At 36.2% G+C, this 15,015-nt stretch overlaps 2 protein-coding genes across 4 annotated transcripts in view; one reads left to right on the forward strand and one right to left on the reverse strand.

Annotated features, from left to right (window-relative positions):
• Positions 1–3,683, forward strand: part of LOC117119169 (mitotic spindle assembly checkpoint protein MAD2B-like) — a 12,949-nt gene extending 9,266 nt beyond the window's left edge. Inside the window, exons 8-9 of one of the 3 annotated variants that reach the window (XM_033263988.1) lie at positions 609–689; positions 3,621–3,683. In XM_033263988.1, the coding sequence (XP_033119879.1) occupies positions 609–647 (39 nt within the window). In that variant the 3' untranslated portion in view covers positions 648–689; positions 3,621–3,683. Of the gene's footprint in view, positions 1–608; positions 1,902–3,620 lie in introns of those variants that run through there. The other 2 variants (XM_033263989.1, XM_033263987.1) reach the window with 2 other exon arrangements.
• Positions 3,684–3,714: 31 nt separating this feature from the next.
• LOC117119177 (mesenchyme-specific cell surface glycoprotein-like) lies at positions 3,715–14,740 on the reverse strand. The gene is made up of 10 exons (XM_033263998.1): positions 14,487–14,740; positions 13,883–14,084; positions 12,681–12,828; positions 11,606–11,720; positions 10,338–10,514; positions 8,731–8,796; positions 8,145–8,389; positions 7,577–7,791; positions 7,075–7,172; positions 3,715–5,284 (listed from the first exon to the last, which is right to left on the reverse strand). The coding sequence occupies exons 1-10, from the start codon at positions 14,578–14,580 to the stop codon at positions 5,190–5,192; spliced, it is 1,455 nt and encodes a 484-aa protein (XP_033119889.1). The 5' UTR covers positions 14,581–14,740; the 3' UTR covers positions 3,715–5,189.
• Positions 14,741–15,015: the final 275 nt, after the last annotated feature.

The raw sequence follows: 15,015 nt of genomic DNA on the forward strand, positions 1-15,015 counted from the left end.
CTGGTGTGTATGTGTACATACAGTTAAATACATTATATGTATGTGTACATGTTTACCCATACTTTATTAGACCTCACATTTGTGCAAGTATAACATGTCCAGTGTTACCATTGAAGCTAAGTATTTTTAAAGTTTCATTGCATTTCAAGTGACTGTAGTTACACAGAGTTACAATACAGTATATAGCTAATAAATGATTGGTGTTTGTTGTTAAAAGTCCAGCAACAATGGCAACTGAGGCTCATAGTGATAATGATTGATGGTAATTATGAGTTTATGATTGATGATAGATGGTGGTGATGATAATAATAATGATTGATGATAATAGATGATATTGATGATAGATAATGAATGACGATAATAAATAATAGACAGATAATGATGATGATAAAAATGATGATGATGATGATGATGACGATGATGATAATGATAGTAGTTAAGGATAGATAACAGATAATAATGATGATGATGATGATGATGATGATGATGAAGATGAAGTGATGGTGAGGGTGGTGACGATAATAGATGATGATAAACTGTGATGCCGATAGATGATGATAAATATAAATGATTAATTTTATAAATTTGGATTTGTTTATCATCTACAGATGCAACTGAATATTGAAGAATTATCTGTGAAAAGATGACATACAGTATTTAATTAAACACAATCATTCAGAACTGTTACAGTAGGTTTGTTGTCTATTATTAAACTATAAGCTGTAATGATGATTTATCCCATAATCTGTATCATTAATGTGGGAATGTTGAACCATGACCTTCCTTTCATTATTTGGAGTAACATTTATTTTATGTTATTCAGACATCAGTGCATCTGTTGGCTGTCTCTTATTTTATTGAAAAATTTAAAATATTTTGAATGATATTAGGGGGAGACAGGTGTCAGTTGTTACAAAATTTAAATATTGTTCCTTAATTACGTAATTGAATGAGATAAACACACCATCTCTTTTCTAAGGCAAGAACAGTGTATTAGTTATAAAACTAAGCAATTACAACTGTCATATATCAATCTGTTAATTAATCATTAATCATTAATTAATGAAGTAGATCAACTGCAACAAATTACCCCTTTTCCAGGGTACATTGTTACACACCATGTGGGGTAAATTGTTCTGTTGTCCAAATACGATAAAATGTTATGCAGACCAACATACATTAAACTACATAAAGGAGATACCAACAACATTATTATACCATTATACTATCTGTAAGACCCCACTGCAACGCACTTTAACTCCAGCAAATCTGTTCTATGTTGGAGATGTTAATTTCATCTTCTATACAATGATCACACATGTAAAGTGCACCTCCTATAAGTGCAACAGTCACAACTTACCCGTAACAACTTACCCCACGACCTATTTTTATATTGAAACACAGATAGTTCTACCTGTACACAGAAATATGTGGCCTTTGCCTGGAAGTGTTAGGTGGGGTCAGTCAATTTCAGTTCACCCAATTTTGATGAAATTTGCAATATAGGTAATTCATAGCCAGAAAAGCCAAAATTCCCAATTTTAACTTTATTGGACCAATGGTTTTCGAGATATCACAATTTCATTTTTTCACTTTTTCGCGAAAAAGGCTTGCCTGCCAAATTTCAAATTGCTGTAACTCGGCAACCACTGGTCTGATTTTTAAAAACAAGGTACAGTACTCAATTTTTGTAAAGAAGAGAGGATAAGGAATCTTAATCTGGCATTTTTCTGTGCATTTGGGTACTTTATTGTTGGATGACCTTTTGACCCATATAAGGATAGCCCACGAAAGACTAGAAGAAGACTTATTTCCAGTGGGGTCCTTCTGGTGGTGATTGGGCAGTACACCAGGAGACAATCCCCTACTCTTTTCCGAAGAGTGTACTGCGTTCTTTAACATGCACATGGGCCATCAATGCACACAGGACCAACGGCTTAAACGCCTCATCCGAAAGACAGTGCGCTATTGTATCTTGTATTTCAGCCCTCTAGCTGAAACACAGGAGAGGCAGTGATGGGAATTGAACCGGGGACCTAGAGATCTCCATGGTTCAGCGCACACACAGTGGATACCACCAGATTATAACTGTCACCATGGAGGGTTTATTTGTTCACTGGTTTTATAGATATTTCTTTCAATTTCGTTAATTCAAATTCACACACGCAGTGAAACACTGAATTGCAGCAATTTTTACATAAGTTAAAAAGTTTAAAAACTTGTCATAGAAGCAACACATACAAAAGTAAACAATTCATTAAAAATGGCATAAAAACAAGTACAAGTACAATAAACTTTAAAATTTGAAAAAAATTAATAAACAGGAAATGTAAGCCATAATTCACTACATTAAAATAATAAAAGGACTAAGCTGATTGTATCACATTATGTTTTTTTTTTTATTATCGTATTATGTTTTTTTTTTTCCATTTATGCACCTTTGATAACGAAACGATAGAACTTTGGTCTAAGCAATGTACCAATAGATGAGGTGGCTAGTAGTGAAAATGAACTCGAACCTAGATTCAACCTCGCTCAGACCTTCAAAGGAGCATTACAGTTCCATTGTTTCGTCCCTGTTTCGTTGACAAAGATGCATGTCTATAAACTCAGTGAACAAATAAATCCTCAGAATGTTGTGTGCTGCAGCTACGATAATGTCCCATGGATTGGTTTGCTGGAGTTGGGTGACTATAGGATTAAGTTTATGCACCCTTATGGGCCTGCTAAAATCATCTACTGGCCAGAGATGATTGTTGCTGGATTCTTGAATTGGATGTACATTGTGTGATTGTGTTTCCATTCTTGAAATCATCTTCAACCAGAAATTACAGTATTTCTCATGATCTGGCTAGAAAAAAAAAAAAAAAAAAAGAGCTTTTCCGAGTCTTTTAATGACCTTTAAATTCTTCAAAGTTCCCCCCCCCCACCCCTCTGATCTTGAAAAAGGTCAGATGGTTTTTAAATTTTCCTGGGGGAGGACCCTCCCCCCCTTTCATTTTTGGTTTTTTTATTTTTAACATTTTGAACCCCCCTCTTTTTAATCCTGGGTCCATCCCCTGGTTACTGCTCCTGACTTTGTTTCTGCCAGACACAAACAGGCCTTCGTTTTTTAGAACCTCAGGCTATAGGGACTACAGCTTCCGTTATAGGGTGTGAACACTGGTTTTTATAATGAATAGATGGAACCAAAATCAAGGAATATACCTTGAAGGTGGTCCGAAGGAATGGTAGAATTTTTTAAGATAGTGAATTTGTGTTTTTTATTATGTTAAACAATTGTACCACTGTACATCCAGGTCTTTATTTTAAAAGCTCCTAGAGTTTCATGAAGGCCCTTATCATCTTTTGTCTACTTTTTAACATTTTATTTTGTAAATTGATTTGTAGCTATATAAAGAATGGAATTTGAGTGCAATGTAATTGAGAGATTTTCTATAAATATTGTTAAAAAATATATTTAATTTATTACACAACGTAGTGTCATACATGTATGGAATGTATCCCTGTTATATGTACTGTACTTTATATGTATACTTTTTAACACATCATTAAAGCATTTGTCTAGCAAAATAATATTGTTCTTATTTTTATTTCATATGCACGTGTACATCATACAGCGAATACCCTGTGGTGGATTAAAGAATTGTAGAGGGGGGGGTGCCAGGAACACACCTTAACAGCATCATAGATGTGTATAAGAGACAGCCGGGAAGCTTCCCACTTGAAAGCTACCCCTCTTTAATTCGCCACTGTACAAATGTATTACATCTCGAGACACAAATATAACCATCATCGAGAAAGTACTGTATACAATTTTACATCTGTTTTAATCTTATACTTGTCGAAATAGGTTAGTGTATTTCACAGCTTCATGTTAATATTATATCGTAACGTTAGTATCTTAAATATATGTATTACATGGTATGACAATACATAATACAGTAATTATTGCGTATTGCGCAATACCTTGAGATAAAACGTGTCCTAATGGGAAAATCATAGGGTGTACCACTTGGGTTCATAGCTCCATCCGTAGGTAGAGTGCCCGGACTGTAATACGAAAGTCTTGGGTTCAAATCCCATTGGGGACAATGCGTTTTTCTCTAACATTATTATCATCTTAATATATTGTACCTGAAAATTTTTTTTTTCATATTTTGGTGGTACACTCTGGTATAAATCTTATGTAAAGCACAGTAAACATAAATGTTACGATTTTATAATATATGAACGCAATTTATATAATCATAATATCAAATATTACTCCCTTTTGGTTTTAATATATTCATACTGTCTGATCGTTTTTATCTATTGTGTCATGTTATTTTCTCTCAGCATTTTCTCTGTTCAAGATACGGCCTCGTAGAAAAATAATTCTGAATCTACGGTTAACAACTTTCTTTGGTTCACAAAAAATAAAATGAAATTGCAAAGCTTATGCGCCTACTTGCCTCCCTCTTTCTATCTCTTCAAGTTTTAGTTATAAATTATATAGAAAAACCCCACTTACTCAATATTTTAATGCTAATCAATCCCCTGAAAATCAGCTCTCGCTAAGTTTTTTTGAAATACTTCTAGAGGCTAACAACTCGCTATGAGTTGAAATACTACTAGTAGTATAAAAACTCTTAGCTGAATCGGGACAGTACTTTGCTCTGAGAAAGTTCGTACTCAACTCGTGTTACGCGTGTTTAACTCGTAAAAAAAATCATAATTTTAAAAAAACTGGTAGGTGAAAAAACTCCTTAAAATGTGACTGTTGCTATTTATTAAATTACGAGTTTTAATTTTATTGTGAGGATTGCTTAAAAATATTAATTTCAAGAGAAATTTGTTTGTTTATAACAGTTTCTCATTACAGATAATACCACGAAATATCAAAGCACTTTGAAATAATATGATTTTGATTAAGTGTCGCCAAGTTTATCCATTATTATGAAATGCGGTAATATATTTCCCTGTCGCAGAGCTTGTTGGCAAGTGGTGTTTGTGATTAAGAAAATGGTCACATCAAGTTTGATGCAGACTCAGGAGAGAAATGTTTGTAGGAGCGCCAAGTTTTATTGTTACTGCTGTGACCCGACATATTCAAGGATGTACACTTCTTTGGTTTCACACCAACGTTCATTGCAGACATTGTTTGTTGGTACTCAAACGCAGACTGGACAACATATCACTTGTCATTTTCAGAGTCGCTGCATTTGTATGCCTATGGAATTTGCAGCCATTATCATGAATATCAGCCATACAGACGTTTGAGTTGTAGATGCACCTCCATTTCCTAAAAAAATGACGTACATCAATAGGCTAAATGAGTTTTTTGTCTGTCGATCAGTGTGTCAATTGCTAATAACGATACGGAAACACTTATTTTATATTGTTTTTATTATCAGCATCCACAGCAGCATCAACATCAGCAGCAGAAGCATTAGTAGCAGCAGCATCATCATCAGCAGCATTAGTAGCAACAGCATCATCATCAGCAGCATCAGAAGCATTAGTAGCAGCAGCATCAGCAGCAGCAGCATCAGAAGCATTAGTAGCAGCAGCATTATCATCAGCAGCAGCAGCAGAAGCATCAGTAGCAGCAGCATCATCATCAGCAGCATCAGAAGCATTAGTATTAGTAGCAGCATCATCATCATCAGCAGCATCAGAAGCATTAGTAGCAGCAGCATCATCATCAGCAGTAGCAGCAGAAGCATTAGCAGCAGCAACATCATCAGCAGCATTAGTAGCAGCATCTCAGAAGCATTAGTAGCAGCAGCATCATCATCATCAACAATCATCATCATCAACAACAGCAGCAGAAGCATTAGTAGCAGCATCATGATGAAGCAGCATTAGTAGCAGCAGCAGCATCATCATCAGCAGCAGCAGAAGCATTAGTAGCAGCAGCATCATCATCATCAAAAGCATTAGTAGCAACAGCATCATCATCAGCAGCATCAGAAGCATTAGTAGCAGCAGCATCAGCAGCAGCAGCATCAGAAGCATTAGTAGCAGCAGCATTATCATCAGCAGCAGCAAAAGCATCAGTAGCAGCAGCATCATCATCAGCAGCATCAGAAGCATTAGTATTAGTAGCAGCATCATCATCATCAGCAGCATCAGAAGCATTAGTAGCAGCAGCATCATCATCAGCAGTAGCAGCAGAAGCATTAGCAGCAGCAACATCATCAGCAGCATTAGTAGCAGCAGCAGAAGCATTAGTAGTAGCAGCAGCACCATCATCAGCAGCATCAGAAGCATTAGTAGGAGCAGCATCATCAGAAGCATTAGTAGCAGCAGCAGAAGCATTAGTAGCAGCAGCATCATCAGAAGCATCAGCAGCAGAAGCATTAGTAGTAGCAGCAGCAACATCAGAAGCATTAGTAGCAGCATCATCATCAGAAGCATTAGTAGCAGCAGCAGCAGAAGCATTAGTAGCAGCAGCATCATCATCATCAGCAGCAGAAGCATTAGTAGCAGCAGCATCATCATCAGAAGTATTAGTAGCAACAGCATCATCATCAGCAGCATTAGTAGCAGCATCATCATCATCAGAAGCATTAGTAGCAGCAGCATCATCATCAGCAGCAGCAGAAGCATTAGTAGCAGCAGCATCATCAGCAGCAGTATCAGCAGTCTATCATTAACATCATCAGCATCATTATCATCATCATTGTCATTATAGGCTTATATGCGTAACTATCTAAGCTATTATTTAGACTGTCGCATGCTACAAGCTAAAAACAAGTTCATTAGCAAGAACATGTCAAGTGCTGTATAATCGGCTTTAAACTAAACACTTTCATATATATATATATATATATATATATACACTCCAGATTAAACATTACAGTACTGAATTATAGTCATATTTCGCTTTAAGGTTGCAAAAAAAAATGTATTCCTTCATCATTGTCGTGGATCGTTGTAATGAAAATAAATCGGGTCTCGGAACAACTTTTAGGTTCACTTACTGTACTTGCATGCCTGTTAGCGCTGCATAATTTGTATATACAACGGTTAATGATAGTGATATCAAACTGGGTAATGTAAAATATCTGTGGTATGCTATATACCTACCTTCGTTGACTATTTCATAAAGAGACACAGTCCCACTGGCTGTTCCAGTAACCAATAGCAACGGCTTCCCTGTTGGACTATCGTCAGACTGAATGAATCTGGTTTAAAAATAACAACAACGTTATTTTTGTAGATATGGAAATATAATACTATACTCTAATAACAACCACCACGGTGACAGAGATCGATGTTGTCATTCGTAAAGTGGTAGTGGAGCGCATGGTGATGATGGTGGTAGTTGTAGGCGGCGGTGGCGGAAATAGTGGTCATTGCCGCCGTCGTCACCGCCACCGTCTGTATTACTTATCCACTGTTGCTGCAGTGCCCAGTGGTAGTGATGTGATGGCGGAGTCGATGGTGGTCGATGTAATAGTCTACCGGTAGCACAATTGTAGGCATACGGTAGTACCTACACCATAGTAATTAATTTGCATTTGTTAATTAGTATAATAAATATTAGGTCTAGTAAAGTACACATGACAATGACGAACAGAATACAAACCGTAAGTCTTCAGGTTCTAGATCACCAGAAGTTCGACTCTCGTAAATGGATTTGAAACTTGCATTGACTCCGCCTGCTCTATAGATGGACTCAAATTGAGGTTGAAGACTGGAACCCATGCTGTAGGTAACAATACTAGAAGGACCTTCGACGCCAATAAAAAATAACTTTTTACCATCAACATCACCGATGGCGAGAGATTCACACTCGGGACCCTTTAAAATAATAGTTATGGTATAATAAACATTTTTAATATTTTGTTTAAATATAATCAACTTGGCTATACCGTATCAACATTTTGTTTTTGTATTGTTAGGTGTCGGTGGCTTCTTTACAATAATATATGCATATAACTATGCATCAATATATGCATATAACTATGCATATAACAATGCGTCCAGTGGGCCTGGGACCTGACCGCTCTCTAGCATTCAACAACGGGGAAAGCGGAACTTTCCACAGACTTAGAGGTATATTGCGGATTAAATTACAGCCAAGAAGTACACACCCCTCCATCAAATTGGGACTTTTTTCTATCTGTTCGCAAAAATCAGATTTCTAAATTTACCAAATCATCCGATTTCTGATCTTTAAGCTGTGAAGGTGTCTGCATTTCTGAATCGGGTGTTGATTCTGCATTGAAGACCGTTTCTAAAAATTCAGCGTGTTTTCTTTCAAGCTCATCACCACTATCGTACACCTGGCTCATGTCCTTGACTCGCATGATCGACCAACCTCGTCCGCCATAGAAATGAAGTTTTTCAATTTTACCCAAATCATTTAGTCCATCGACCTTGCTAAATTGGAGACGTCCTAAATAAAATTCCATCAAATTATATCAATGATAAAAATGGTAAAATATTCAAAGATACTTTAATTAGTAGCACCAATTGTATCTAAGGCTACACCTTATAAGGTACACTGAGGAAAATATTAAACAGCAGCAACATCAATGACAATGCAAAATTTAGGACAAAACCACTGCCACCGTTACCATAATTTTAATAATTATATAATTATCATCGACATCATTATTAGCTTGGCAATAGAGGGAAAAGGGCAAAACGGGAAGAAGTCGTCAAAAGAAATCATACTAAGAGTCAAATGCAATTTAAAGTTGACGAACTAATCAATAGAATTAGGAAAACACTCACCCAGTTTGTTGTTATCAGATAAAGCTTGTTGCAGATTCGACGATACGTTGTCTGCTAAGAGATTATCTGAAATATATGTATAACACGTTGATATCAATGTATCCTAATTAGAAATTACTTAAACGTAGTAAATATACTAAATTTCGTTTTATATTAGTAAGCTTATCATTTTATGTATATAGGCCTACAGGAATAATGGTAAATAGGAAAACTGTGTCTTTAGGCCTGGCCTCTCCTAAAGATCACAAACTTGGTGTCATTAGTAGAACAAACGACTGTCATCTTTTTAATTTTTTTAATTGTTTCAGATTTTATTGTAGCTTCATAATTGGAGAGATACCAAATATAAATTAATAGCACAACAATTATTTGTGTAGTTCATCGACTTGATCACTGTCTGGTTTAGACTCGTGCACACATCTAGATCAAGAAGCGATCCGGATTTATTTTTTTTGTTTGTCCGGCCAGTTTGTCGAAACCCAGTTTGCCGAAACTCAGTTTGCCGAGTTCATGCCCACTTTGCCGAAACCCAGATTGCCAAATCCAATTCACAAAAATCATGACAACCCAGTTTGCCGAATCTTGCCATCACCGTCGTACAGAAGTATACTGTGCTTTTAAAAACATGATGGGTGGGTCAGTGAGGAGCCGTATTTATATAAATTATAAGGTAAAATATTGGAAAACAACAATGTTGTGGAAAAACACTTGAAGTCACTGCTTTTATTTAAAATATAATTAAATGAAGGATAAGCATCGTCTCCCCCATTCCCTCAGTCGTCCGACGCCACGAGGAGATCGTCGGATCAAAAATAATAATTTGCCTATCCAAATAACGTTATGCTGTTTGTCAATCCCTAATATTGTGGTCTAAAAGCACAAAAAAAAAGCTCTTCCCGCGAACCCTACCAGAGAATTTAATGCCTGGACCCTGACCAATGCTCTAGTCGGCCCCAGGTATTCGTACCCTCTGTCGGACATGTTGGACTCCCTGTCGGCAGATTACTGGAGCCACCACTGGCATGTGTGTATAATAGTTGTTAATTGTTAATTTATTTATTTCCTTTAGGTCTACATAATTATCTTGAATAAACTTTATGTATTTATTATAAATATGCTATATAACACATTTTATCTGATAGGCCGGCTGTTTCATTATTTTTTTTGCTGATAGCCGAATTGTTAATTTACAGAATAAGACAAAAAGAATTATTAAATTACAATAAGCTGCTTTTATTATACGAACATACACAGTGATCGCATCGCGTTGGAAAGGCTTCTAAATTCTCAAAAGTCGTCGCAATTCTGGTCTGCCTTTGATCCTGACTATCCACTGGCGCCACCACTTCATACATATGCAGTCATGGTAAGAGAGTGCTCCATCGTGAATTTAATTAATGCTGTTGTTAATGTTTCGCTGCTTTTTATTGACATTCGGCAATGGGTTTTTCGGCAAACTGGGATTCATGGTTTTTGAGTCCGCAAATTAGTGGTCTTGGCAAACGGGCATTCGACAAATGCTAGCATGGACCCCAATGCAATACGCTGGAGTCGTAGCCATAAATAAACATTATTAGGCCGATCTAGGTTAACTAATGTAGGCCTACCTGATATTATTTCGGAGCCACGTGCAGACTCGGTCCAGGTTTCACCATTTGATGTCTCGTAATCTAGCATTTTTCCTTCATTAACCATGGCCAAATATCCTTCTCCATTGAGTTTAAAATATATAACAACGTCCGGTTGATACAGGCTAGAAACAGGCCATGACCGAAGATTTATCTCTATATAAATTATAAGAAGTTGTTGTAACAGTAATAATAAATACTTGATTTTATTTTATTCAGTTTTTAATATACAGTAGTACAATACAGAGAAAAGTACAAAAAAAATTGAATTTAAAAAAAAAACTCGACCGGTGGTGCTGCTTAAGAATACACGCACGCGTCCTAATAGACTTAGACTTTTAATTTAAATTTACTTAAGGTCTCATGAAAATTTTGATAGTGTTTTAGTTTTCTGCCACCTCTATAAAAGGTATAGAATTAAATGAAATAAGCTATAGACTTTAGGCCTACACACGGACAGGATCGGTACCCAGCAAAGTTTGCGCAACACGAAGGGGTTATAACCCCCTGAAGAAAAGTGGGCAGTATAAACATTTTTGCTTCACGATGGCCCAAGAATACAAGTAAGATACAAGTAAGAAAACATAAGAAACTAGGATAACCCATAAAGATGAAAAGAAACAACTTATTACCAATGGGGTCCAAGAATATTAACAGGACATTTAATATCACTGTATTGCAGTTTGCAAAAACCTCAACCCCCAAAAAGTTGGGAAAATATCCGGATTTAAAGTTAGCGGGGAATAGTTTCCATAAACATGAGGCTAGCAAATGTAGAAAGAAAAATAACATCCCCAAAAACATTCTCCTCTAGAATCCGGGAATAGCACTTTCTTACTTTATGAAATTGAATGTCCATCACTTTAAGGGGCTTAACAAATTTATATTGTGGTGACAGTAAAGGCATAGTTCTATACATCTAAACATGATCAACTGTTTCCATTATTGTGTTATTAATAGGCTTGTTTCATTTTAACCACTTCCAAAATTATATAACATCTACACTATAAAAAGAAATTATGAAAATCGAATATAAAAATGAATACAACAGGAGCTTTTATCGTAATGTGTATGTATGAAACCATGGTATTATTTTAATCATATGTTACTAACTTGTGGAGTGGGGAAAGTCCCCTTTCACACGCCTTGCAATGTACTGTACACACCGCACAATCTACTTGGCAACACTCGCACTCATTGAAGAATAGTTTTCTCATACAAACACACTAGATTCACATCAAACTTACCTGAATCCGTGTCACTAGAATCAAACAACAGTTGGCTCCAATCCTTCTGTCCTAGTGGATATATTTCAGTAACCTCTCCTTGTCCTATGTTAACCACAGCTATTGCGTTGTTTTCCTAAGGCGTATAGGTATTTTAAAAAAAACAAAAACAAAAACAAAAAAAAACAATAATGATATGATAATGATTGATTACAATTTGAATAACAATGGCACAATGACAATAACATTGTAGTAACAATAACAAAATAGTAATAATATGCATTAATAGTATAAATGTAATCAAAAGCATCAACAGCGATATCAACAACAGTAACCGTAATTATATGTACAGTAGCCTCAGATGCAAATTTAGTGAATATTTTGGTCAATTGTAGCATTTCCAGTCATTTTGTGGGCATTTATTTCATTAGAACAAATAGAAACATGCATATTCCGATTAATTTGAAAAGTTGAAAAAGAAAGTAAGTCTCTACGACCAGCAGTTGCCAGGATGGGAACCCTATATTTTCGACCTAAAATGATTCTAGCTAATTTGCATATGTTCCCGACGTGTATTTGATTTAAAAAAAAACACTTTTGTTTGCAATTTAATTTCAAATGCTTGATTGCCTAGCCTAATATTGAAATCTGAATTCTGGAATAACTAAACCCTCGCATAAGAGTGAGGTAAAGGAAGAATAATGTTAAGTTAAAATATCGGCATTGGCCAGGGGTGGCGCCAGGACGGGGTTCGGGACCTAGATTGGGTTGGGGGTGGGGGATATCCCGGACGAGAGCAAAATTGAGTGATCTTATATGTAGAAAATACAGGTACCTGTATTGTTTTTTTTTTCTCCCCGACGAATTGGGGTTTTTCTCCCCGACCGGGGAAGTGGATGGGACAGCTCGCACCGGCGAGAGATCTACCCACCCCTCGCGCCCCTGCCACTGGCGCTACTAGCTTCTGCTGCCACGGGTCCCCATGGGCCCAGATAGAAAGGGAAAATTTTAATTTTTAATTGGCCCTCTTTAGACATCCTCTCGGCCACTATCCTTGACACATCTACTCTTCTTTTCCATTTAGACACCTGAGTACCTGTAGTGTTACGTAGGCTAGACTCTCATCTGAATTTAGAGTTATGTATTCAGGTTCCATGCTCTGAGAAAACGTGCTGGCACTCGAACCCGTACCCAGGCTGCCCTTGTATGGAATGCGAACGCCCTTAGACTCGTATTCAGAACTCCTGTTTAAATGTGAAAATAGAAAAAAAGTAATGATCATTACTTATTCAGTAATAGCGATTTATATTTGTGTCATTTATAAATCTGGAATGCTGTGCATACAGTACAGTAATAATTAAAGGCAAAATAAAATAAAAAAAAGAAAGAAAAACGTTTTGTTACAATCATGGTTACGCGAGGTAGCAATGCAACAAACTGTAATGTATTACAGTATTGTTTGGTATAATGAGTGAGGAGTGTACATTAACTCTTTATATTACAGTTTAACCTTCTTGTGCGACAACCTCTCTTAACTCTCTCGTAAGACAACACCTCCCGTAACCCACCGTATAGAAAGAAGTTTATCTATATTTCTATATTACAGTTGAGTGGAATGTAAATAACTTAAATGGAATTCACTTGCACTTAAGTTGAATAGGCCTACATTCCACTAAAATGTAATACATTCCACTTAACTGTAATACATTAAACTTAAGTGCAATCGATTACATTTAAAATACAATTCAATTAGGCTTCAGTGCAATTCAGTTGCACTTAATCTAATTGGAACCGAACATTAAAAGCAGAGATGGTGCACAGTTAGACTAATATTATAGGCTTAAGCAACACTAATAAAAGCAATAATAAGGTATAGGCCTATACTGTAGGCATACGCTTTTGCACGTCCAAGAAAATGCTTGCAGTAACTAATAAAACTACATGCCTGCTATGCCTAAGGTCTTCATCGGAGGTTATGATTTTAAAATGATTACCCTTTGTTGGTGAGAGTGAAATCTCAAACCAAATTTATTTTCTTTTGTGCACATTGAAGGCTGATTTTTTGTTAGAGGTTTATAAAAAATTAACATGGTGAAACCTCTCAATTCTATCTTTTATCAAGAAAATAACACAAAAGTAAAATAACGCCAATTTTCCCTCAAATTTTACCCTGGTTACGCACCTGCTTTTATTTATTATAAGGTAATTTTAGACCATGTACTATTTTTTTATTAGATTAATTTTGTATCCCTAAGTAAAATTCTCGTGGTTTTTATTTATTTAACCTCGAACACTTACCTTGAATCGAATTCATTGAAATTGACCGTTATTTTATTTGGTGTCTGTGAAAGGTCGTTCCCAGGAAAACGGAGAATTGTTATACTGCCCTCTGGATCTATAACATTTGTACCATCGTCACTTTCAGCGGCACTTCCTTCGTTAGCCACGAGCAATGTACGGCAGTCATTAGTAAACTTTATCATTCCAGGTTCGGCGCCAACTGTAAAGAGAACATAAGTGTAGAATCCGAAAAAAAAAAAAAAAAAAAAAAACTTTTTTGAACCAGGGGTTGATTCATAATTTTTATCAAAAATTGTACATATGATATGGTTTGAATCAACACCGTACCCCCTCAACCCCATCATGTGAGTATGGTCTCATTGCGAGGTTGTGGTTGATAATCTAAAATTTTCAGATAGCTTAATAAAAGTTTTAATATATTACAACTTTTACTGCAGATAGCTTAATAAAAGTTTTAATATATTACAACTTTTACTGCTAAAGCCTGCTAATTCCGCCCCCCCCCCCCCCCCCCGACACCCCTTGATCATTCATACGCCCATCGTGCAATAAATTATATCTGCGCGTCATTATGCAGCCAGTGACGTAATTAATAGCAAACCTTTTATATCTTGAAACTTGTCTATAACACCATTTTTATAAGTTCCAAATATAGAGACAGTTCCCGGAGACACAGAATTACTGGCGCTGCCCATAGCAACTGCTACAAAGTCATTGCACAATTCAACGTGTTTGCCATCGCCCGGAATGGAAGTTTGGTAAATAGGCTCAATAGTTGGCGTTGAGGGGATGGAAAAGTCGATAACTTGTAGCAATTTATCACCTAAATAATGTTCAAGACAATACAAATAAAAAAAGTTCACATAATCAATAATAACAACATTGGCAGATCCAGAAATTCGAAATAGATGAGGCACATGACGTCATGGAAAATATAAAAAAGTTTCCCACAGAAGTTCTTTTGTCCCAAACCCCCTTAAACATTTTTTTTTAAAACCATTGCAATATGAACTTGTTTTGGTGTTACAATGAAAACTGACATCGTCCAATCAGAAAGCAGTACACAAATGACGTCATATAGATTTGAAAATGCTTTTATTGAATTCTACGGGTATGAAAACCTCTAGATA

This window comes from Anneissia japonica, unplaced genomic scaffold, assembly GCF_011630105.1.
Source record: "Anneissia japonica isolate Jap-2015-1 unplaced genomic scaffold, ASM1163010v1 scaffold287863_len737641_cov155, whole genome shotgun sequence".
Classification (NCBI taxonomy): Eukaryota; Metazoa; Echinodermata; class Crinoidea; order Comatulida; family Comatulidae; genus Anneissia; species Anneissia japonica.